The 26,985-nt window shown below is 40.3% G+C and overlaps 1 protein-coding gene across 7 annotated transcripts in view; it reads right to left on the reverse strand.

Moving 5' to 3' along the window:
* camta1a (calmodulin binding transcription activator 1a) overlaps positions 1-26,985 on the reverse strand; it is a 373,492-nt gene that overhangs the window by 341,187 nt on the left and 5,320 nt on the right. For all 7 annotated transcript variants that reach the window (XM_078169855.1, XM_078169850.1, XM_033630118.2 and 4 more), the window contains one exon: positions 13,111-13,214. In XM_078169855.1, the coding sequence (XP_078025981.1) occupies positions 13,111-13,214 (104 nt within the window). The remainder of the gene's footprint in view (positions 1-13,110; positions 13,215-26,985) is intronic.

A 26,985-nucleotide genomic window follows, 5' to 3' on the forward strand; every position in this document is an offset into this window, starting at 1 on the left:
AGCAGATTTCCCTCCAAGCCCCAATTTGGTTTCCTTTTTGTTTTCATTTTGGCCAATTTCCTGTAATTCCTTCTCTATTTAAATGGTTAGAGGCTGCTTGTTGTTAATTTCATATCTGTTAATTGCTGCTGGAGATAAAAAGTAAAAGAAATCATACAAATTATGTTCTTTTTATACAATAAAGGCTTTTTCTGAATATCACATTATCTGAGAAATTTAAGGAAGTTATTTTAGGAATGAACAAAGTTATGAGTGCAGCAGGAGCAGGCTGAACAGATCTGCTAAATCCCAAAGAGAAGAGGAGATACCTTGATTAAGAAGGTTTATATACATGAATGCCACCAGAGCACCGTCCCTAATTAAGCCAAAAACCATTGTCATCCAAACTGATTATGGACAAACTCTCCACCAGCTGAAGAGATTAGACGTGCTCAGTATCTCAAGCGCCACCAGTGGAAAAACACACTATGTTGCAGAGATGTGGACTCGAGTCACATGACTTGGACCTAGGTCAGACTCGAGCCACAAATTTGATAACTACAGACTCAACTAAACAACAACTTCCAAATCCACTTGAACTTTAGCAACACCAATGACTTGTGACAAGGTCTTGGTATTGTTTTAAAAAATCACGACACCATGACCAATACAATACCAATGGAGTACTTAATTTGATAGTTTTTTTCCTGCATTCCAGCATTCAATTGCATAAAATGCCACCATATTTTCAAATGTTTTGGTGGCATCTTGGCACGCTTCACTGCCAATTCCGTCAAACACAAAACGCTCCAAACCACAGACTGTATGTGTTGTAGCTGCTGCAGTAGTGGGGCAATTTACACGTCCCATTAAATCAAAGAACACGTGTGATAGGCTGCAAGCAAAACTATACAAATAGTCTCTATAGTTTTTTTCTTCTAGATCTTGGTACAAACAGGTTTGAAATTAGGTATTGTTTGACAAAAGAAGCTGTGATACTACTTGGTACTGGGTTATTTTGGTTGGTATCAAAGAGCAATACCCAGCCCTACTCGTGACTTCACTTGGACTTAAGCCTTTTAACTCGAGAATACTCGATACCTTCCCCCAAAGCCAAAAGATTAAAAACTATGACATTTAGAGAGTGTGCCATGAATCAATTCATTTCCTTTCATTTCCAGAATCAACTCACAATAACTCTTTTCATTCTCAGCAAGTCGACACTTAATTCCCCAGTTCCACTTTGCTGGAACCAGTCCGACAGCATCTGGTCAAGTTGCAGGAGAGAACCATAAAGAACTAACATTACATTACTGAGCGCCAACGGGAAAAAATAGTACAAAATGTCATTTTGTTGGTGTACACGTGGTACACAAAAAACAAATTGCAGTATGCAAAATCAATAATCAAAAATTACAGCTGGAGACTCAACAACTTGCAACAAACTTGTTTTAATAAACAAATACAAATTTTAAAGAGCATTTAAAGAGGATTATGCACATTATGACTTGTTAAGGACTTAAAACTCAAAGGTTAGGACTTGGAACTTGACTTGCGACTTGAGCGCAAGACTTGAGACATCTTTGTGACTTGCAAAACAATATCTTGGTCCTATTTCTGCTATATTCTATACAAAGATCCACTTAAAAAATCATATCGGCTTGCAAATATGCTCTTAAAACGTCTAAGAAGCTACTTAGATTACAGAGTGGATCATGAAAGTGAATATGATAATGCAGATTCCTGCCATTCAATCCCAGTCATGGCTGGCAGAACAGAGGTATTCACTCATCTGAACATCTACTGTATATGGAACAATATAACAGTTTATTGAAGCATAGACGCACACATCAAACGCAGAACTCATTTTCCTTTATCTAGTAAATAAAGTTAAACTCCATTACAAAATGGTTCCGCGCAGAAAAATCCTGACCCAGCAATTCAGAGAGAAAAGGTAGAAATCTTTCCGTCTATACCTGAATAGCTTTGCAGCTCAGTGAACACATGAGGGAAAAGGGAAAGAGACAGAAGATAAGAGTAAAGGAGGGTGACCAGAGGAAGAGGGAGCTGGAAAGAAATCGAAGACACAAGCTGGGTTCAATTTAGAGGCTTCCCACAGGAGACAGAGTGACCTGTATCAGCTACAATAGAGGTCATGCAATTTTGAGTGGGTACCCCTGTCTTCAGAGGACCCCTGCCTTGATGTGCACATCCAGAGGAAAAAGCAAAGGGTCCCTGTAGCATGCAAGACCCCCTCAATGACCTAACTGGTGAGTTCCTATTACAACTGCCTGACTACACCGTAGCCTCGCAATTGACACCTCACAGTAAGCTACAACACTAGCAATCAGTAAAGCTATCAAGCTCACAGGAAGTTACTATGAAGTCAGCCATCCACAGAAACCCTACCAATTCCTTATCTTCCTGTCTTCTACTTCCACCAGCCAAATGATGAAAAAAAAAAATATATCAAGTAAACTGTAATTGAGTGGAAACTACAGTAAGATGAAAGTATATGATCGCTCCACACAGACTGAACACATAGACATAAATTAGCCTGGGTGTTGCTATTAAAAACACTTTGAAAAGAAATAGTGAAAAGTTGTCACTGCAACACTGCGGCTGAATAACTGTGCTCTCTGAGCAGCCAGAATAAATTGTGCAGGCATTTTGCCATCGAAACCTCAACTGAGTAGTTCAATGAAGAGCTGATATAAATAAAATCTGAACCTTGGTTAAGAAGGATCCCCACAGGATACCCTGCTGCTCCTACTCTATTCATTGACGTGTTCTCAGTACCTGTTACTGAAGAAACATGGTGTGCATCTAACCCAGAATGTGTAAAAGACAAGCAACAACAATAAAAAACAAACAGATAAACAAACAAACAGATAGATGGACAAACATGACCTTTACTTTCCACTGATTGCCCCAGAGAAGCTAATGAACATTTCTGTAAACATTTGCAATTGGTAGGAGTCATTTTAATTACTCTCCACAGAGAAAGCCATGCATGGCAAGGAGCTCAAATGAAGATAAACATTTAATCAAGCATGACCTTGTGTTCGATTAGGTGAATTCTCCGAGCTCTGACGTCCATAAAAACAACACTGACAGTTCAGGTCTGGAAGCGTGATGACAGAAATGTATCAGAGCTGGCAATGGAGAGTCAAACACCTGCCAATTTGTCCAAGGTAGTCAGATATCTCTAATAGGAATCCTTCTAATCCATAGGAGAAATTTTTTATCCAGACAGTGTTTTAATGAGGTCAGCATATTCCAAAAGGGATGCTCCAGCTTTTGCACCGGGAGTTTCAAGCCAAAGTCTTAGGCCTGCTGTGCACTTCACACAAAATCTAATTTGTTTTGTTTGTAATGGCTGAGCTGGTGTTGAATACTGTGCTATAAATAAATGCAGGTATACGCACTACAACTTGAGGTCTGTCTATCTAATAACACACACAACAAATTGAAGAGGTTGCACAGGGTTTACCGCAGTGTTTTTTGTAGTGGGGGCACCCCGCCTTGCCTGAAATAAAGTGCATCTAAACCAATGCCAGAAGATATTATTATATTTTTATGGAATATAATATTAGGTTTACTAAGCTTCGGGGAAACCAAGCAGCAAAGCACATGTATTTAATGAGTGAGGTGATTATTTCTGTCATCTAGTAACTACTTTAATAACAGGATTAGTTGTGTCAGGTCTGTCTTATTCAGACGGCATTGTACATTTGCTTTGTAGAGATTAATCAGAGCAGCAATTTGCTGTTTAGCTTAGAGTTCCTATTAACCAGCTGGACTTGTGTCATCAATCGGTGTAATCAGACTTGGGGGGGAGGGGGGGGGGTGTTTCAGCACTTACCACTTCCGCTAACCAATTTCCTGTGCTAAATTCTGTTTTAAAGCACAGTTGGAAAAGACATGCTCAGGAGAAGAAGTAGTAAACTGGAAACACGTGGTCCAAAGGACTTACATTTAAAACTAAAATTACTGCATCACGCTTGTACACCTCCGCAAACCAGTTAAGTTGCAGTTTACATCTATCTGTCTATCCAGGCTCACATGAAGCCACGACAGTTGACAATGTTTTAAATATAGATGCTGCTGCAAAGAAGCTACATATTTGGCTAAACACATGTTTTGTGAGGTCATGGTGACCTTTGACTACCAAAATATAATCAGTTCATCCTTGAGTCCAAGTGGATGTTTGTGCCAACTTTGAGAAAATTTCCTTTAGGCCTTCTTAAATTAATGCATTTATGAGAATGAGATGATGGCAAGGTCACAGTGACCTTTGACTTTAGACCACCAAATTCTTATCAGTTCATCCTGGAGTCCAGGTAGAGTGTTGTGCCAATTTGAAGAAATTCCCTAAGGTGTTCTTGAGATATTGTGCTCACGAGAATGACACGTACGCAAGGTCACAGTGACCTTAACCTTTGACCACCAAAAACTGATCAGTTCATTCTTGAGCCCGAAATTGACATTTGTGCAAAATCTGAAGAAATTCCTTCAAGGCTTTTTTTTTTATAATATCAGATTCACAAGAAGTAGACATAAACAAGGTCACAGTGACCTTGACCTTTGACCACCAAAAAAGAATCAGTCATCCTTGAGCCCACAGTTGACAACTGTGCCAAATTTGAAGAAACCCTCAAAGGCCTTCTTGAGATATCGCATTCATGAGAATGGGACGGACAGACAACCTGAAAACATAATGCCTTTGACCACGGCCATTGCCGGCATGGAGCATAAAAATGTATTGTATTGTAAATGTAGTGTAAAAGGGGATAGACATGATTCAAAATTTGCAGCAAGTTCAACAAGTCAAAAGTGAAGCTTGGTGTTTACAAACTAAATTTCATTCCGATTCAAAGTATACTGCTGGCCAGAGAAAACTAGACACCTGAATGGTTGTGGCGTTACATTCAAGAGGTACCATGGTGAACTGAAATTCAATAGTCAAGAACGACCTTTTCATTGTTAATGTTGTCCTTTCATATTTTATATTTAAAAAATGAGTCATTACTGTTTCCAAAGAAAAAGATGAATGATTAAAAAATATTCATCTCCCCCCATAATTGTATTCTAGAGTGTGTATTGTTGCATTAAATTGTTAACAGCAGGATCCAAGATAACACAGTGGCATGGAGCGGGTTAACACAAATTATGTTTTAGTCAGAGATAAGGAGTGAATGACTGCACCACACTGCATCCAATTGTGCTTGTCAATATAGCACCTATCTTATAGTGTTACTGACAGTCTCTCAGGTTTATCCGATCTCGCCTTTAATTTCATTTGTTGTGGTTTCTGATTGTTGCTTCCCTGTCTGTTAGAGCCGCTGCCCGGTGAGTCCACTAAGTGTTTCTTCTGGTGCTCCTGTTCTGTCCTGAGCAGCAGCATATTGCATGTAGGCACCATGCTGTGCTGCTGCTGGCGGTGGCGTGAGGCAGAGAGGATTATTCCTGACGACAGGGGCATTAAATGTGTAGCAGGCCGGTGGAGGCCTGAGCTGATGCTCTCTTGTCTGTTTTGGTTCAGCACCAGTTCAGAAGCAGTCCCCTCTAAGCCAAGTGGGAGCTCACAGTACTCAGAGCGTTGTGCCGTTCATTAAAGGCTGAGGGTGTCACACCAGCTTAGGCCCAGTGTCCTCCCTCAACCAAGGCTTCATGCTGTACCCCTCTCTGCCTCTGCTTTTTAAGACTGAGTGACTAGGAATAGTCGCCTCTCCAGAATTGGCAAATTTTCTCTGTTTGTCAATGCTCTGTAATGTCACACATTTGAGCCACTTGTTAAAAGTCAGCAAGGTTTATGTCTGCAAGGAGGCTAACACTGAAGCGTCTAATCCAGCATGTTGCTGCAGAGAAAATATGGCTCGCTCTTGTCCTCAGGACTCTAGTAGCAACTCATAAATGCTGTCACTCAAACACTATGCCCATAAGAGCTGCTACAGAAGTACACAGTTAAGGGGCAAACTCAAACTGAATAGCAGAAAAGTCAAGCCTAAATAAAATCAGCTCCTTTCTTTGACTGGTAGTTTCCCAACGGATGATACACTTGCTTTGACTCCTATAATAATACACAGCCTGAATCAGAGCTCTAAAGTGAACCACAGAGCAAGAAGTCCATCCTGAAAATGGCGGTGGTAAAATTGCAATTCTCCAGCACATCTCAAGTCGTGCAACCTTCATGCCAGCGTAACCAAACATCAGGCTGACTATGTTTGATCTTGAAAGGGATATAAGCCTAAAGCCGTTCCTGTGTGAGATGTCCTTCTTTAAAAAGATTCTAATCTCAACCGAAATGTCTAGCAAAATAGAGGTCATCGTGCCAGAGCACCGAGCAGACAATAGCACTCGGCTGCAGACCTGAGAGGAATTCTGTGAAGATTTGTTCCTATGTGTCTCACCTGAGAGACATCGGGGACATCAATGGCTGAAAGAGCAGTGACACAAACAAGGTAAATATAGACTTTGTGGAAGGTTTCTTGCTTGCAACTTACCCACTATAAAGTGGGCTTGTCTCATTTTCACATGTGAGAAAGAAATGTTAGATAATTTCCGCACATTTTTTTATTCCAGTCATGACCTCCTTTGTCTTTCTTTCAATAATACCTTGTTTTTTTCCTCTATAAATTCTCAAGCACTGCCAGGTACTTCTCTCCCATTGATAATTTGAAGGCTGATAGCATATCCGTACCTTGCACGCTGCTCATGATTCAATGACGAGAGTACCATTCAACCCTCTAAACTCCCATCCCCTCCCCTGAATTTTGATTCGATTGGTTTATCTAATTTTCCAGTAAATGCTTGAAATGTATTCCTGCACACCTCCTTCTCATGAAACTACACAGGGGAATCATGAGAATGAGATAGAAATGAATAGTTCTGCATTAGCTTCACTTCACTTCACCAGCACCACCACAGCCCCCACTCACTCTCCTTCCAGATTAAAGTTTCCAAGCAGCAAGTTGTATCCTGAGTCATTTCCACCAAAAGTAAAATGAAGTGTTCCTCTTCTTGAATGAAACTGAATTATCACAGATTTGAACAAGATGCAAACAATGTAACAAGGCAAAAATTGGGCGGCAAGGGAAAAGAATAAGAATTATGATTGTTAAACTACAAGCTGGGGTAGGCAGTTTAATGTTGGCATCATTGGGCAAACATCCCATAATAAACTTTGAGCATAGTGTAATTCAAATGGTTTGAGAGAACACAAGACTTCTGCACCTCACCTGTGACGAGAGACTTTGGCCAATCACAGGCCATTTCAAAGAGCAGCATTCCTATTGGCTGTTCTACAAATGCATATGCCCGTGCACCTCATAGATTTTAATAGTACCCAGATAGTGGGTGGCAAAATGGCACCTATTTATTCCAACAGAGTTGCCAGCTTGGCAAATACGCCAAGGAAGTTGTTAGCTCCAGGGTTTACTTCTACAATATGCAGCCAACTGAATTTGCACAGTAGTATTTCTCCCACCCACGAGTTCCCACTCAGCTCATAGGCTTTACATTGTGATGACATCACAGATATTTAAATTGCTTTATTTGGCTTGAGGAAAGTTTTACAAATATAAGACCTCAATGATCAAAAATTTACAACAGAAGTCATAATTGACCTTGTTTGCAGTTTGAAGTGTCCTATTAACAGTTTGACAGACATCTTTTTTATAAGGGGGGGATTTTTTTTTTGCTGCAATACCACTAATGGCCACTAGAAAAAATTGGCTGCATGGCTGAGCTGCTTTCCTGGGGACCTGGTGCATGTCCTTTAAGTGGAAGTGTGATTCAGCAGGAGAGAATCCAGTAGAGAAGGTTGCTATTCCAGCACTGGCAACAACTGCCCTCACTGCAAAGCAACTCAAAAAGGAAGATGGACTTATCGGAGCCAAAGGCTCACGGCTGCAGCTTCAAGTTCATATTTATGTAGCTAATGCTAGCTAGAGCCTTGTTTAACAGTGTGTCCTTCACCTCACTCCCCACCACTACAGACCAGCACGTTCAACGTTCAGGCAACATCTCCAGAGACAAATCCTCAGTCAGCGGCAACAGCAACCTGAATCCAGCCAGCGCAAACTCCAGCTCCAGGGGACAGGACAGCCCCGAACCCCCGCTGAATCAGCAAACATTCTGTTGCTGCTGTTACACAGGTTAGACCTGGTGCTGCCGGCCACCAGCCTTCTGTGACACCAGGCACTGAGGGGCTTGCGCTGGCCAACTTTGAGCAGCTACAGCTGCTGAACAAAGGTCTATCTCCCAAGCTGCTGCCTGATCTCATCCCAGGGATGCAGTCCACAGCGGCAGGGAGCGAGGCGGAAAGACCATGGCGTGGCTAGCTAGTTAACTCTTGTCTGATTTGAGGTCTGATAAACTGAAAGAAAGATCAGGGGACAAGGAAGGGCTGAGTGAATGTGTTGTGTGCAACTGTGCAATGAAATAGCAATAAATTAGAGGGAAACACTGGTTTACTGTATGAAGCGCATGCATATGCCCATAGTAATCTGGTGGGAGGGGCTTAGGACAGAGAGGGGAGAGAGGCTAGCTGCAAGAGAAGGGTGTATTTTTTTTTTTTAAATTCTGCCTTTTTTTCCCTGTATTTTCAGATTTCTGCCTGCCCCAGCTTTGACTACAACAGAAACCAATTACTGACTAATACATGTGATGTATCTATTATGCACATGAAAGCAGACATCTGATATATATGTCTGCTGGAGAATCTATATTATCTTACCTGAAAGCCCACCACATCAACAAACGATAGTTTTCAAACATAAAGCACCAAGGCTGTATGGGTAAAATACATAATATCAAAAGAACATTAGCAGCTCTAACCTTCCAGACGTCTGAGATTCCTTAAACGTAAAAAGTGGGAAATTAGCGCATTAAGCATGCTGAGCTGGTGCCAGAAATATGCACAGAATTGATGAGGTGTCACTTTCACTAAGAGTCACACAATTGCTCCGACAAGAGCCTCTCTGATCCCTCCCTTCCTGCATGTCTGCTACCAATGAGGCACAAACACTCTGATTTGCATGGTCTGCACAAAAAAGAAACATCCTTGATTTTAGGAAAGGTCGCCTTGCTCTCTTCAACCCTGGAAAACACTACTGGCATGCATACCAAATCACCACCAAAGCCGTCTCTCTTTTTTTATTATTTGCCAGTCCTTTCCAATGTCCTATCAGTCCACCAAACATCCACAGCAGAATCTGCATCCCAATAACACAACAACGTGGTGCTATTGCTGAAATATGTCTGTTATGATTAAATCTGGTAATAAATGACAAGACATGCTAACAACTGTAGCCGACAGCATTTATACCCAGCAAATGCTTAGACTTACATTTTGAGATCAATTTCAAAGTCATGTTAATTAATTTAGACTGCTAGCAGCACAATGCAGGTCAGACAGGGCAAACAAGTTACAACATCAGCCAATTAGAAACACACAAGCGTTATACATTTTTTTCATAACTAGGGCCGTGCTAGTGAGCAAAGATATGACAGATGGAGGCTTGGATGGAGACTGCAATTGATGTACAGTGTGAGGATATGTGTATTTCTTGCTGTGGTAATCACCACCGTAATTTTGTCTGCTTCTACAGATCCACATCTTTACCACAGATAAATGAAACCCTTCATCTATTTTCTAAAATATATTGGCTACATGAAGTCGGTGCAAAATAATATTTAACTGTATGTCAATGACAGATTGTCTTTTTGAATATCCTGTTCCTTAGAAACGAGCCTGTCTGGTGCCTTATCATCTGGTTGTTTTTCAGTCAATTAACTTTCATCACTGCAGATGACTATATTTATATGGTCACAATGTGTTAATCAAAAGCATGGATGGTTGATTTTTGCATATTGGTTTTAAGATTTGTCATGGTGTGTATTTAGGGCTAATTACTACCAGTTATTCTTGGAAAAGAACAACCAGCTTTCCTATCTATCATCAGAGGAAACAAAAGAGATGAACTCATCAACCTGTCCCCTGAGAAGAAGAGCAGGTTGGCAAATGAGTTCTGAGGCAAATGAAGCAACATACAGTAAGTCCCTGCTAGGGAAATACAGTATCATGTTTAAGACTTAAAGGGATAGTCTGGATCTTTTGAAGTGGGTTGTATGTATGAGGTACTTATCCCCGGTCAGTGTATTACATACAGTAGATGTCGGTTGGCATGCCCCCAATCTGGAGAAGCAGGCTGGGGTGCCGCCACAAAAGCTAAGAAATGTGCTGCTGTGGATGGGGGCAGCAGCAAAACATATTTTAGCCACCTAAAGAAAAATCCCACCTAAAAAAGAATCAATAAGAGTTTAAGTGTACGTTATATTGTCAGTATTTTCAGCACTTTACCTTGCCGCAGACAGCCCTTTCCAATGAGGAAGCCGTGAACAGCTTCAGTTCCCCATCTATGCTATCATCAAAGCCACCAGATACCATTTACAAAAGCAGTATTTTTAGCTGTCTTAACACAGGAGGTGCTGGTCTACCACTACCATGATCACTTAGTTTGTTTATGTTATGTGTGACCTTGGTGAATTCAAGCTAACCCTTTTAAACTCCAAGGAAATCGCTGTCTGACAGCAAGATGAAGCAGTGAAAATATTCTAAATATAGAGCACACTTACACTGATACTGATTTTTGTAGGTGGCTAAAATACGATTTGTTTCTGCCCCCATCCACAGCAGCACATTGCTCAGATTCTGTGGCAGTGTTCCTGCCTGCTTCTCCAAATTGAGGGCGTGCCAACAGACATCTAGTGTAGGTAATACACTAACTATGGATAAGTACCTCATACAACCCCACTTTAAAAGGTCATGTTGGTACACGCTGTAAAATAATCCAAGAGTGAGTCAGTTATTATGCATATGTATTGATCATGAAGACTGTTTTGGGATGTATTCCAGTTTCTTCTTGCATTTAGAAAATTGCTATATAAAATACTAGAAACATATAATGTGTCTACCACATGGCTGTAGTAGATTAAAGTTTAGGCAGCAGAAAGTAATTCTGCAGTTCACTTTCCCAGAAGACTCCACTTTCATATCTAAAATATATTTTTTAACATGTGAAACACCACAAACATCAAACAAAACAACGTTTCTATTAAGTCAATGATTATGTGCTAAAAAATAATTCAAACGTCCTTTAAGCCTTTAAGGAAAAGAAAAGGGAAAATCATAGCAAAGGGCATCTGTTACATCTTTTAACAAAAGCAAAGCGTTTTTGGATTTGATTTTCAAGAGAGAAAATGTAAAGTGGTGCGTTATCTTCCCTAATGTGATGCAAATGTGAAATGCGAGACACCTTGAGCTTTCACAGCACCAATGTTAAACACTGTTTACGTTCACATCAAGAGCCCCCCTCATAATGCTTGCTAAATACAGCGGCGGTGAAGGTTTGTGAATAAGACTCAACATGCAATTGACTTTAACCTTCAATACATGCCCGACAGGGTTTCCTTACAGAATGAGTATTGGCAAATCCAAAGCATACATAAACTGCAAGATGAGACAGACACTTTACAACCGTCTCTGTTTAAATGTGAAGACAGAGGAAAAGAGAGGAGGTTTTTGTTTACGTTGTGGGTTAGTCTTACGTTGAACCTAAGAACATACACCATGATTAAAGTCAGACTATCCAAGCAAAGCCCAGTGGCAATGAATTCTCCATGCTAGGGAAAAAAAATCGTGATGCAGCTAAGTATTGAAATCATTTAACTTAAATTATTGCAAAGGTGAGGTGCTCACAGATGTTTCTGAAGCTTTAAAACTTCTTTAAAATTATAGATAAGAAATGTAAAATGTAATAAGAAAAAAATAAATTTTGCAAAAACCTTTCGCACAACTAAAACAATCACGCTGAACTGACCAACTGCTGTAATCTGAAAAGGGAATATTAGAGAATAAACTAAACCTAAAATCTGATATATTTAAGTAACCAGAGCAGTTAAGAAAATGTTTTTGTTTTTTTCCATAGCAATATTTTGGTGCATCAGGAAACCTAATGTTATGCTGATTTTCCAAGAGTTAACACCGCTTAAAAATCAGTCTGTAAAAAGGCTGGAAGAACAACATGTCTTATGGAGGAGAGATATGCATGATTAGGCAACTATAGTTGATTCAACTTTGCCACACTCACTAGTTGACACCAGCAATACTAGTCAGGTTAACTTAATATCAAAATTATTATTGTTTTACTACTTTAAATATTTAAATTATGACATAATTTGCACCAAGATTTTATGTCTCGTCTCGTCGAATGTTGCTTTATAAAATTCGAGCACACATTAGCTACTACTGTTAACATTGCTGTGAAAAAAGGGGGGAAGAAAAAAACACTGGCCTGGTCGACCTGCCCTGCAGGTACCGAGATGAAAAGCAGGACAAAGATGACATCTCGTAAAACAGCGTATTTCGGCAGTATTTTAAATTTGCCACAAAATGGAAATAAGGCTGTATGTAGGCTGTGTCAGAATAAACTGGCATGTGACAACCAGAGCAATGCACAACCGCATTCAGCACAGGCGTGTGGACGTTAACCTGTGAGGAGAGCAAGCGGCTGGTGCTAGCCTTTCTCAGCAAACCCCTATAGAGGTGCAACGATTAGTCAATTAATCAGTCAATGGAAAGAAAATTAAAGGGGAACTACACCCATTTTTAAAAATTCACACATCCTATTCCTATAGTCTGAGACAGTCCAAAAATATTAGTAAACATGAACAACCTTTTTGCCTAATTCAAAATTTGAGTGTTAAACCTTAAATTTGTGATGTCATGGGGTATACAGTCTGGAGCTGCACTTTCTATGACAGTGAGTACCGAGGGGAATGTTCTGAGTATACTGACAGCACCACAATAGAATACAGCTCATTTGGGTATATATTTAAAATACATATATACATTCTATGGGTACACAAAATCAGTCCCCCATTCATTATCTATTGAGTAGCTCCAGACTTTCTATCTTATGACATCACAAGTTTGGGACTTACTTCTCTAGGTTTAAACTTCTGTGTAACCGTCAAGGAAATAAGTCGTCAGGAACATCCGTAATGGAAAGGTACTTTTGCAAAGGGATGGACTGAGTAGAAAGTGTTAAGAAGCAATGGCCTTACCTCATTAGTGTTCCACCGGTGTCTCTCCTTTGGCAGCGAGGTGCATTTTGGTAGACATTCAAGCAGCTTCTTGGGCAGGTATATTTTCAAATGTCCATGTTCATCTAGAACAAGAGCAAAACAAAACAGAATATTTAGTACAGGCCTTATACCTTATTGACTTGCTCATCTCCCTCTTTATCAGTCTATCAGTCTCTCTGCAGCAAAACGCTGACTGTAAAATAACTATCCCCAACTGAATTAGGAAATTAATTTAAGGAGAGAGTATTGCATACATTTTATTTTGTGCTCGGCTAAATTATTTTACTGTGAAATGCATTCTATCAGGGGAGCTCACCAGAAATTTTTCACTGTCAACTTGTAAAGGCTATGTCTATTCATTATTTAGACACAATAAACACCCTTGAGTGATTTTAAAGTGTATGGGGATTTGGTATGGGAATCTGTGTGCTGCACGCTAGAATGTGGTATATTATTCAGGGAAATAATTACAATTACCAGGCCCAACGCTTACATCATAATGTATGTCGTTCAATCTATAATTTACATTTCACAAACGGTTCACAACCATTATAAAACAGTAAGGTTTAAAGATGCCCTCATGCATGGATGCATTCAAATGTTCATCTCATTCCATTGCTTTCTTCCTGCTCAAATATGCAGATGGCTTAAATGTGAACAAATTATATTTGTTTGGGGAGACAAACACATGTTGAATTTATAATATCATGAAAAATCCTATTATCGTCTCTGGGTGGTTTTTTTAATATTAGAAAATGAGATATAGGCTTATGTGGCAATAATTCCAGTAATTTATATTAAAAATGAGGACAGTCTAAGCAAGAATCTTATCATTAACAGTGAGTGTAAATGGAGAAAAAAAAGACTGTCAGTCGTAGTGAAATGACAGAGGAACATTTTCCAGAGACTATGCTATAGTACCAGTGCAAAAAAATAAATACCAGATGCATCGACAGCTAAAAAATCTGCATGGAAAAGGTGTACGGTTCATTTCATAGGGTGGATAGACTTATGTAGGCCTGTGTCATCGAGGAAATATTTCACCATGCGTATAAAGCACAGCAAGCCAACAATATGAGCTTTTCCTGTCTCTAGTTGCCACTAAAGTTTAGGTTATTCCTGTCTCCCCTTCATACAGACGCTGAGCATCTAATCTTTTGTATATACCACACGTCTAATGCATTTACAGACTGTAACACTGCAAAGCTCGGATGCAGAGTTACTTAATCCAGGTAATGTTGAAGCATGTGCAAGTGAATCTGCAGTATTATTCAGTTTTAATGTGTGTGGATTGAATGTGAATACTTTCACTAAAGGTATCGGAAAAATACTGTATTTATTTGCGGCGCAATTTCGCTTGAAAACACATTACAAGTAGAAAACAACATTCTTTCATATTTATAGAACTGTGGGTGAGGATACTAGGGAATGGGCAAGTAAAGGGAGAGACAGAGAAAAGCCTGAATATGAGTGCTGACTATGGATCCCTGGGGTAGCTGATATCAGTGGTTGACTGTGAGGAAAAAAAAAAAGCAAAAAAGTTCAACCGAAGCAAAATACCACTTTGAAGCCCATACAAATAATACAGTAGTGTACTTGATTATAAGGATATAACAAGAGAGTATGGAACTTGCTGTACATCAGATCAAGAGAGGAGTGCTACTGCCCAGAAACCCCCATATGGAAAATTCAATGGGAATGAACACAGTGGGTCCACAGAGATGGAGCTGGCTTGGAGCCTCTGAGTGTAATGCATAAGGTGGAACATCATCTCTCCCAAAGGAACGCAGGAGTTGATCTGTAGTATTTGCCATTTCCATCTGTACCTATAATTCTGCATGTAGACACTGTTTTATACGAGCTGCACAGGTATCTGTAATCATTCGCTTCGCCCAATTAAGAATCACATACAGCATCTGCTCCCAGGTACCACCAGAGCGGCTTCATCGTCAGAACTGGAAAACATGCTGCAACTGAGTGATCAGAGAGGCACCAAAGAAAAAAGGAAGTTGTTTTTATGTGTAGACGTATCGTCAACTTAAAATAAGCAAGAAGCTGTTGTCTGGCTCTAATGCAGTGCCACATATCTGTTATCTTTCACTAAAAGGCTTGAGAAGAGCAAGGGCCTTCAGTATGGAAGGCCACTCACAAATACAAAATCTCACTGGATCCACGCTCAGATAGAGCATGGGTCACTACAAAGCTTTGGCCGTCTCCCATCCTACAAAATGTGCTCTGAAGATTTGCTCTTTGCAACCGGCAGACAGCAGTAGTAGCAGATACATATGGCAAGTCTGTCTCTGCACAGATTATTCAGGATTCAGTGCTGCTCTCTGGCACACCCTCCTATGACACCATTGAGACAGAGCTGAATTGGAATATGTCTCAAGTATGTTGAGGATTTTCTCACCGAGAGAGTCGAGATAGAAATCCACCGTAGGAGGATATGTCTGCTCGATCTGCCAGCAGGCTAAAATATTTGGGATGAGAATATACAGCATAGAGGATCTTGACAAATGCAATCAAGTCTCTAATTTAGTTTTGATAATTTCAATAATTACACACGGCATTGCTCGACATGTTTTTTGTGCATAGTATTGTTGGCTTGACAACTCTCTCCACCACAGAACCCATGAAGTATGCAAAACGCATCCCAGTTCAGTATGCCGTGCACACGGAAAGGTGACACAAGTGCAACATGCATTTTACTTTCAAATGCCAGTCTTGTCAGCTTTTTGTCAGCTAACAACCCCCACCACCCAAATAACAGAACAACCTGTGTCAACCCTGCAGGACTAACACCGTGTTAAATGGGTTTCTTCTAATTCCTTAACCTTACATGGACGCTTCTGAAAACAGGTTAAAGCTGAAATTGCAGATTGATTAGGCTTACTAATGTGTGCGTAAACATACTGAATGTTAAATATATGCAACTATATTATAAAGACTCATAAGAGCTTATTGCCTATATTAAAATGTATACCAGACATGTGGCTCTTTAGCCCCTCTCCAGTGGCTCCCTGTGGATTTGACAAAAAAAATATGTGGAAATGACTATGATTTTTTTGTTTGTTTTTTAACATTTTAACTTTTATTTATCAGTGTTGTAGGCCTAAAGAAATTCTTACATTCTCCCATTGTAAAAATGTGAGGCCTGTATACCGAGTAAAAAAATGTTTTAACATTTCAACAACTAAAATGTGTGTAATATATCTTTTGCCTGGCACCTTTTCCTCGAAATTCTGCCAAACCTCGACAGCAGTGGCTAGTCTTCAGTGTCCCTTGCTGGTTAGTTATGAGTGCCAAATCCAAAAAAGTAAAAGTCTCGGAATAAAATAGAGAATTTAGCAGTTCGTGGACAGATTTGTTTGCTTACACTGTCAGCTCTGGTGCAGCCATGGGTCCAGATTTGTCCTTGGTCATTAGTTCAAGGTCCACACAGTTTATTATATGCAGTGTCATAACTGTGTTTGGCCATGTCATCGAGCTAGTTTGCTCTCTCTGTCAAGTAGCTGTCCGTTATTCACTCACTCTACAGCAGGAAATGGGACTTCAAAATAAAAAGCTTTGTGCCAAAAATTCACTGTACTTAAAAATTAAAAATGGACTGGAGACCCACTTTTGGACCATGACACACCAGTTGGGAACCACTGATTTAGACAATTAGTATCTAGGCTAATAGAGGGTGCATTCCAAATTGCATACTTTTTCTTTTTACTTTTAGTAGGTACTGCAGCTGCCTTTAAAAAGTACATCCTGTTGCATGCAGTATGCATATAGTCAGGACATAATACATTCTCATAGCATTACGCACTGAACTTTGACCCTCTTGCTTTTATATCCCTTACCTTGAAGATAAACAAACACCACTTTCTGAGTTCTGTTGTTATTCTACAACATATGAAGTGTAACCTAAAAGTTCTAACTGCACAGATTGCAGATTCTAACATATTTGCATCAGTAAAATTACATCTGCAGTTCTGTTGTTGTCATTTTCATAGTTATGTCCTATTGTTTGATTATTTTGTTTACTTAATCAATTAATATTCCTATTGTTATTATTCGACTGGTCAGCATTTACTTAAATGCGCCGTCATCCATCACTGGCACTTCTGACAGCTGTCAAACAGCTGTCATCTGTTTGCGGCTCAGTTGATGTGACGTATCCTCCTCTGCACAGAGGACTGTGGGTCAGAACAGCCAGAAAAGGATGCTGGCTTGCATACTGCAAAATCGGACCGGATATAGTAGAATATCCTGGTATTTCTGGCCTACTGCATTTGACATAGCCTACTATGTATTGGGACACACTAAATCGTCTTCTGGCATAATATATAGTATGGTAGTACGCCTACTGGAATGCACAGTTAGACTTAAAAGGCTATGTTACCTTCATTATAAGGCTCAAACATGTTTTGCGGCTCCACACAGATTTTTTTAAATTATTTTTACTGCTCAAAAATGGCTCTTTTGATAGTAGAGGTTGCCAAATCCGGGTATATATGAAAAAGGAACTACAGTTCCAAATTCTTTGGGGGAACAGGAACTACAACGTTTCCATGGAAACATTAGCTTAATAACGTTAGCTATGAGCTAAAACGTTACTTTTTAAGCGTTTTTTATCCTATATTTGTTTAGATTTGGGCCGATTTTTTACAATGAAAAGTATGACGAATTAAATATGAGCAGTTCCTGTTTGCAATGTTACCATTAAAGTACAATTAAACATAACTGGACTACTTTTATACCGGCGAAAACTTTAAAATGCGTTGTTTCTAAACCAACGTCTGTTTTAGGGAGCGTCTTTTTTCTTTGGTTTCTACGCGACGTTATGGACGTTGTTTCGATGGATACTGAAGTCCTCGGAAGGTTTAAGTCACAGTCTGACTTAGCTTATATGTATAACATGTCTGTGTTCAAATTTGACCGTGTCATGACTCCGAGAGTTGGAGTAACGTTAACTATTCAATTTCCAAGCTAGCGTTAACCGCGGCAGTTGGAGTTTGAAATACCTTAATAGCCTCGACGAACTGTCACTTCCGCTGCTGCTGCTCCGACTGCTGACCGTGATGATAAACGGGCCAAATCAACGGCTCAAAATAAAGTTTTCAGAACACCTGTCCCTTTCACCTGTAGCTGCAGCCTCACGTCTCTCCCTCCGCCCCCTGCGACTTACCTCACAGCCTGAAAACCCCCGACTGAAGCACGTAGTAAAATGTAGCCTATTAGGGGTGGGCGATATGACCCTCAAATAGTATCACAATATTTCACGGTTTTTAAATTGGTTAAAAAAAATAAAAAATAAAGATATTATTGAGATATAATTTCTTTAGTTTGTAAACAACAACAGTAACTCAGAGTGAGATTCAGATTTTGTATACAATATTATTAGTTCAACAAAATAAAATCTACCACAAATTACACATTTAAACAGCTCCCAAATACAAAAAAGTGTCCCCTGGGATCTATATATATATAAATCAACAGGTGATTTCCTTCTTTTAGCAAAATCCTAAATGACTGAGTTGGGGTTTTTTTTCCACCTGGACCTTTATGCTCTGCCATTTCTCCTCTAATCATCACGCTTTAATCTGTGACAGGCTATGATGCCACAACTATTGCACATTCACATATATGTAGTTTTTTTTTTCGAGCTGCGAGGCTCATGTAGGTTTCTATTACCAAAGGTTTATGACAAAATCACTAAACGACACCAACTCCCATGTGCACACAGTGAGAGGAGAGGGAGAGACGCTGTGCTGCTGCCAGAGGAGCCACTGAATGAGTTCCCTCTGAGTGGTAACTCACTGAAAGAGTCTAAGAAGTCCGGGGCTGTTCATAAAACATTCAGGATGCCACAGCTTATTCCACCCTACTGAAGCTGCTCCTCTTTTTGGAGCCACTGTGGATTTGATAATAATTTCGCTTTCAGCTATCCTTGTTGTTGCTGTGGTAACAGTATGACGTCAATATGTCAACAACGCGACAGATATGACAGATATGTTATGGCACACCCCTACTACAGATTAGATGCATGTCAGATATATGCAGACAGGATACTTTCTCTGTGCTGTGTGACAATTATCCTATGATACAGACTAAGCCACTATGTTGTTTTAATTGCCAATGTGTGGAATGTTCTCATCTGGCCAAATCAAGTCACCTCACCTCGATCCAATCCAACTGAGCATGTGTTTCACTCGCCCAAGACCAGACTGAAGGCAAAAAGGGCCCCAAAACAAGCAAGAAATGGATATGGCTGCAGCACAGGACTGGCAGAGCATCACCAGGGAGCACGCCAAGTGTCTGTTGATGTCTACGGATCATGAATTTCAGACTGTCATTGAGTGCAAGGGATTTGCAACCAAGTATTAATATAATAACATTATATATCTACAGATCTAAGGCCATGAAATATTTATTAGGAAATCTGCATTTTAACAATATACCCATGATATGCAGTTTTTACAATATTCAAATTAAGCGAACTATTCTGAGATGCCTCCCTGGTGTTTGCAGCATGCGGCGAAATGGACAAAGCACTTAGTGTTGCATTTATTTGAGGTATTTTTTAATCATTATTTATTCAAGACAGGCTGGTGCAGATGTTAATTTTCGCTGCTAAATTATCGTTAAACTATGTAGAGGAAAAAAGCAAAGACGGCAAACCAGGGAGCAGTCCAGCCTATTGACTCCCATATGGTCCATATACAGTAGAGGCCTTTTAGCAGCCTATAGTACATTAACATTAGATTATAAAGAGGGCCGCACTGTGTTCAAGCTTCTGAGATATGGATGACTGTATTTCTTTGAAGAACAGGCAAACTCCCATCATGTTTCACACAGTGCACCGTGCTTTGTGCTGCTAAATAAACCATGTGTTTCAGATGTGACACTTATTTTTTTTAGATGTTTGGAGTTGGCCTTCTCTAATCTGTGAGTCCTTGTCTAACTTGAGAGGGGCCTTGTTGTTACACGAGAGCGTTTCTCACCAGGCTCCCACAGCACACAAAAGGTGAGCTCAACATAACTGTTGTTGAATGCTGAGGTTTCTTTTCTACAGCATTACGCTCTCATAACTCTAAACGGTTTTGTTCTTTCAGCTGCTATTTATCTACACTAATAGTATTTCAGCTGCTGCATGTCTACTGTTCCCTCCACCGGGCATTTCCACAGATGTGAAGGAGGAACTGTGAGCGTTCCAACAAAGTATTGCTTACTAATTAAAGATCTGTCCGCTGTGGCATGAAAATCCACATATATTGTGGTTTGTGCGTCAGCTGAAAACAACCGACAGGGGAATAGCTTGGATGCCAGATTTGGAATAGGTTTACAGAATATAGACGAGCTCTTCCTAATCAAATTGTCTGATTTGATCAGTGCATAAACAACAAATTACCCAGAGAAATTTGGCTTTGAAAATGTAAATGTATCTTTTTTTTTTTCTTAACCAGGAGTTGATCAAAGCCTGAAAGGAACTCCACTCCTTTGCATTTTCTTGTGGGCTCCCGACGTAAGGTTTAATATTTATTTTGGAGTCCAAACAGCAGGCTTAATGACTGCTTGTGCATTAGCCAAGAAAGGGATACACAGAAAACTACTATTTGGTTGTAAAACAGTAAAGTGCAAGACAGGCTGATACCAGAGCTTGTTACATGAGAGGATGTGCTGAGCTGAGCTGGCACACTGGAGCCAATTACATTCTAAATCTTGATGAGCGAGCTCACATACAAAAGGCTAAACAGGGAGAGGAGCTCTGTTCAACACAGAGACTACAGGTCTGCAGCTTTCATGTTGCCATCACTGGCCATTTGTGTGCTGAACAGAGGCAGCCTGTGCCCCTCCATAATTCACATCACCCTCTGTCGAATGGATATAAAGATATATATATTTCTATGTGCTGATGTTTGGATTATCACTGATCCTGGCTGCTAAGCAAACACTTGGGCCAAATTTGAGGGTATCTGTCATGCTAGCTTGCTCCAGCCCCACCCTAGAGACGAGAGCGAGGGTCATGAGACTGGAAAGGCTGACAAAAACAAATCTTTAATCAATACCCGAGCCCTGAACGCAAAACCCTCTCTCTTCCGTCTCTGTCTCAGAGCGCTCTGGGAGTGACAGTTTTTCTTTTTAATCTGTGCCCACATTGTGGAGAAATTGCAAGCTAATGTTTTGGCTATAGATCACTCAACAAATCGCTGCTGGCGGTGCATATAGTAACAGTTTGAATGCAAACATTTTCCACAACAGTTCAGTGGTTAATATGGCTTAAGGATGTGGAGAGCAGTGTAACAGTATCTGCTCTTTTGTAGCTATACCTGAAACACGGGGGAGGTGAATCGCACAAGAACGAGTGGTCCTGTGAATAAACACTTGACTCTCATCTCTGTCCAGTAAGAAGTGCTGTGAAAACTGAATTAGGCCTATGGCAATGTCTGTTATCATTAGGTTGGATGACAGCCATGCACTGGGCTGGACCAAAAATGCCCCTAAGAGTTTAGCTCCAAAATTAGCCCAGTCAGCCAAATGAGCTTAGCTCAGACATATTTCATCAACTGGGGTGAGAAATTTCAAGATACCAGAAACAAAAACATACTCCCTTCAATTGCTGCACATGAGCTGTAGCCAAGCAACAAGTTATCATGCGTAGTGAATGATGCTGTCTTTAGATAACAAAAAAAAAGTAAAAAATTAAGCAACCCTTTCAGCAAAGACGAGAGCTGTGCATCATAATCCTACCCTGAGGATGGTCCGTCACTTTAAGTTATTGCCTGTTTTGCACATTTCCCAATATAGTGACTATATTTTAACTGAAGGGAACTCTGTTTATTTGCCAACATCGAGTCTTTTTAAAGATAAAATAAGCCGCAGTGTTTCACCTGGTGATGCACTCTCGTCTGTTCCCCCCTGCAACTAACAATGTTTGTTCCAAAAGCTTTACTTTTGAAGAAGCGACGGATATTTTGATCACTTAATCCGGACAGAATAACACTCACACTTATGCAGTCACAGTGAGAGGCACAACAACAGTATAACATCACTTATTTAAGTCATTGTACAGTACTTGCATCACTAGCAGGGGATTTGAAAGACAGTTTCTACAGCATGCAGTTTCCTTAAAAGGGATGTGGAAAATATAGTTGGTGAAATGCACAGATAGGCCGAGAAATGAGACAAGTATCTACATTTGAACAATCCACATTTGGAGTGTGTGGGATGTGACATTTACGCAGTGTAATGACTAGATCTATAGGAGGCGAGATGTCAAACCAGTCCATGACAGAGTGGACTTAAAGCTCAGACCAGAGGCAAAGGTGCAGTGACAGGTTAACATGGTGAAAGCAGTTAGAGGGTATTGGCAGATGAACGAGAAAAAAAACTCGACAAAGAAAAAAAAAAAAAAAGAATGTGGTCAAATGTGAAGCAGAGATGAACTCAGACAGCCAAGGTGCAGTGGCCGACTGATGACATGCTGTCAATTAAAATCATGCTGTCGATCAATCCGGTTGTGAGGCGTGAAAGAGGAAGGAGGTAAAGTAAAGGAGGGGGGTTTAACCTGCAGGAGACTATTGCGATGGCATTTGCAGTAATGGGATATTACCCCTGCAGCCTTCAGATTAGGACACATTCTTGTGATTCAGCTAAGCCCCAAAATTCGTCACTAATCATTTGCAGCCAAACGTCATGACTTCCAGGCTCATTTAAAATTTTAAAGCAAGCATTAAAAAACTGATTAAAGGGGACCTATTATGCTCTTTTTTGGCTTCATACTTGCATTTAAGGTTTCTACTAGAACATGTTTAGAGGCTTTAATGTTCAAAACACACTTTATTTTCCTCGTACTGTCACTGCTGGAGCATCTTTATTCACCCTCTGTCTGAAACACTCCATTTTAGTGCCTGTCTCTTTTAGCCACCCTCTTGAAAACACTCATCCTGCTCTGATTGGTCAGCGTTTCTGAGTCTTCTGTATCACAGTGTCTCTGCACCGTCATTGCAGCTGGGGTATGACTGTAACTGAGAATAGCGGCACTTTCTTCCATGATCAGTCACCAATAAAAAGCTTCTTATCACAACCAGACAGGCTCCAGCAGGAATGTGATCCGAAATCGGGATGAAATTAACAGCATCAACAACCAAGATTACATGTTTCATGTTACATGTTACATGTAGCAGTGTTAACACTTGCAGTAGCGTGCCTGGAGCAGATGAACATATAAAGCAGTCCTGCAAACTATGAAATCATACTGTAGCCAGAGTAGAAAAACGTTGGAAACCTGGCCTCCAGGAAGTGCGCCGGGCTTTGAAGCCAATTTTCATAATGGCCAAACAGTGGAATTACAACTGCTGAGTCCCTCAGACTTTTTCCCATAGACTTAAATTGTGAAGAGATTTCTGTTACAACCTCTGCGAAATGACTCGTTTCCCAATCAGATCCATTGATCCATTCGGTCTAATAACATTTGGAAATTCTAGAAGAGCCACGTGATGAAGTCATTTAATTCCCATTCAAGTTAGTGGAGTGCTTAAACGGAAGCAGTTGGCTCAGCCTGCAGAGTCTCTAGTGCTGTTCTATTGGCCCAGTGATCATCCAGGTAATTTTATATCCGGCAGTTCAACGTATTTGGCTTCATGTGCCACTGAGCAACTTTCATAGGAATAAACAGGGCCCCACCTCAAACACTATATCCAGTTCTCTTTATACATCCACAAACAGAGTGTTCAGAACAGTAGGACACCTGAGGTTTAATTCTACATACGTTCACTTCATTATTTGAAAACTTTGGCCGCATTTAATATGAACATCCTTCATTATGTCACCCTATATAAGACACAACATATGGAAAAGCATAGTAGGTCCCCTTTAACCATTAATATGTGATTAACTTAATGTAGCTTTAAACATATGGACAACAAAACCACCCTTTTGCACTGAGTGATTTTAATTTTGTCACATTTCTATTTTACATGGCAGTCCAAAACGCCTCATTTCAGAGGCCTGAAACATCACAAAATAATTTACACATACCTTGAATTTCTACATCCTCTATTTTATACTGTATCTACAGGGAAGACTGATGGTTCTTGGCCACTGGTGAAGAGAGCACTTGATCAGACTGAAGTCTATAGCCTACTACTTGTGGGAGATTCTGGGCTGAGCTTTACTACAACACAGGATATTTCAGGCAGTGTCAAATTTCCCTGGCAGTAATAATGATTGGCCTATAGTCCAGGGGCAGGTCTCCCCACAGCCTGATGGCTCTTGATGGCAACATGGAGAGGAGTACGTAGACTTAAAATAGCCATGTGTTAGTGTAGCACTGGGAAACCAATTATCTTTATCATTTGCCCTATAGCCTGTTCGATAACACTCTTACATACAGTGAAATTACTAACCGCCCACAAGCTTAAAAAAAAAGTCTTGCTGAACTTCACTATGGCGTTGCTATGTTACAACAAAACTACAACAAAGAGAACATTATATGCCTTCTAGCTATAGCATTAAGGATGAGTGTTTGACCTGCAACACACAACAGCTGTTGGAAAAGACGCAAAAGGTGTTTTCTTTCCTCCCAGTGGGAGAGATGAAGAGAGTCTGAATGCCAGTAAGAGATTGGAATTATACTAAATCTCGCCTCAGACATCATTTCTTATGCAGCTGTGGTATGACCACACAATATGCAACACATGCAGGGTGGCAGAATTCATTGCTTACAATCACACTGTTCCCTCAATGGCTTTAGACCGAATCACAATGTTTGTATACAATAACTCCTGGGTAGAAAACCCCTGCGTCACGCACATAAAATCACACGACACTGAGAAAACGCTGCCTTAGTTGGTTAGTTTTTAGCCACCTAAAAAAAGGCCCACCTAAAAAACAAAACCAGTTTAAGTGTATGCTATATTTGGAACATTTTCAGTGCTTTACCTTGCTGTCAAACAACCTTTTACAACGGGGAACCAAAGCTGTTATGTCTGCTCTTTTTACCACCTTTGCTTAAACAACCTAAAGAATCAATCAGTCTTTGTCTTCTTTGTACAGCACTTTGCACTGAGCACTTTGATTGGCTGTTACACACTACAGGAAACAGTGATGTCACCGCTAAAATAAGACAACAAATTCCACTCTCTGTCGCAGCTACACATGGATTTACCATAGTCTGCATTGCACCTTGAATCTTATTCTTATTTATTGCTTTAACTTTTTATGTGTAGGACTACAGATGGAAATTAGAGTTTCTCTATATCTGGTGTTTTCTTATTTCTGGTAAATGATGAATGTCATTGCACACTGTCCTCTTTTGAATTAAATGAACCAAACTAAAGCCTATTGGCAAAAACCTTCACAGAACACATGAGTTGCTGCTCTACTGCTGCCTTGATTGATTAATGCGTATGTTGACGCACCTATACTGATACTGATTTTTTTAGGTGGCTAAAACTTTCCTGCGGCCCCCATCCACAGCAGTACACTGCTTTGCTTCCACGCCGGTAGATTTGGGTCACTACAGACGCTAGCAAAGCAACACAGTACATAAAATAAGCACAACAGAATTATGTTTAACAATATGTCTTTAAACGTTACAGTTACAGCTTAAACAGAAAACAATAGAAATAAATACGTTTGCTGACTTTACATATGTCCGCAATAGAAATCTGTTGCCAGTCATCTACCCGGAAGTGATTGTTTTTGTTAGCACAAGGTCACAGTGATTCAGTCTACACCCTGGATGCACTGTGGCTCCATGTGGTTACAGCAGTACAGTGTAATATAGCATAATAAGGGAACACTGTCAAAAAGTCAAACAGCTTAAAAAAAAGGAAAGCCTAGGCCTATTACTGGAAGTTCAACAAACATGCACACACGGTTAACTGCCTGCAACAAACTGAAAATGACTCTTTATGTGTTCTCAGCCCTCACCAAGCTCACCCATCCATAAAAATCCCATCTCAAGGAGAGCAGAGGTGAGGTCTCTCTCTCTCTCACTCCCTCCCTGCCTGCCTCGCTCTTGTTCTCTTTCACTTTCTCCCTCTTGCTTACACATGCACACAAACAAAGCCCTTCTTTCTGTATCATAACTACTCCCACAATTACTCAGACGATTACTCAGATCAATGGTTTACCTGCCTGTTTGAGCTGCAGTATTCTGCTACAGAGTGTCCTGGTGAGGCAGGAAAAAACCCTCAGGCTGAAACGCATTAAACAGGGTGTCTGACATGGGTACAGGATACTGTAATACCATGCAATAACATGAGGGAAAATAGCAAGACTGGCAAAACGTATTGTCAGTCACAGCTGTCACACATGAGGGGGTAACGCAAAAGTCTATCAACAACGTCCCTGTTACAGTCTGCATCCCTGTTTCATAGATGTGCACACGCAGTCCCCTGCCATTAAATCTCTCCAAACATTCTCTTTTTAAAAAAATACCATAAAAGATTTCAGCGGAGCTCTCCCAATGACAGATATCGAGTGAGGAGTCTAACAAGGGGTTGGGGGTGATTTCAGACTCTCTATTTAGAAATGACAATACATGAGCACACTTAATTACCCAGTCTCTAGTCTAGATCAACAGAGTCTTCCAGCAGCGAGGAGACTGGTGTATTTATTAACAATGAAGGGGCTCCTTTCTGCTGAGAAACAATCTGCTTTACAGAGGACAATTTTTTCAAAGGGCAAAGACAGAGGGTAAAATTCAGGCACATTTTCTAAAGAGGAATGAAGGGAAAATCACCCACAAATAAAATCAAGAGTTTGGCCTATATTTTTGACAGATTTTTTTGTGTGTGTGTGTGTGTGTGTGTGTGTGTGTGTGACAGAAAATAGCACTTGTACACAGACTTGTAAGTG

Source organism: Epinephelus lanceolatus, chromosome 8 (assembly GCF_041903045.1).
Source record: "Epinephelus lanceolatus isolate andai-2023 chromosome 8, ASM4190304v1, whole genome shotgun sequence".
NCBI lineage: Eukaryota > Metazoa > Chordata > Actinopteri > Perciformes > Serranidae > Epinephelus > Epinephelus lanceolatus.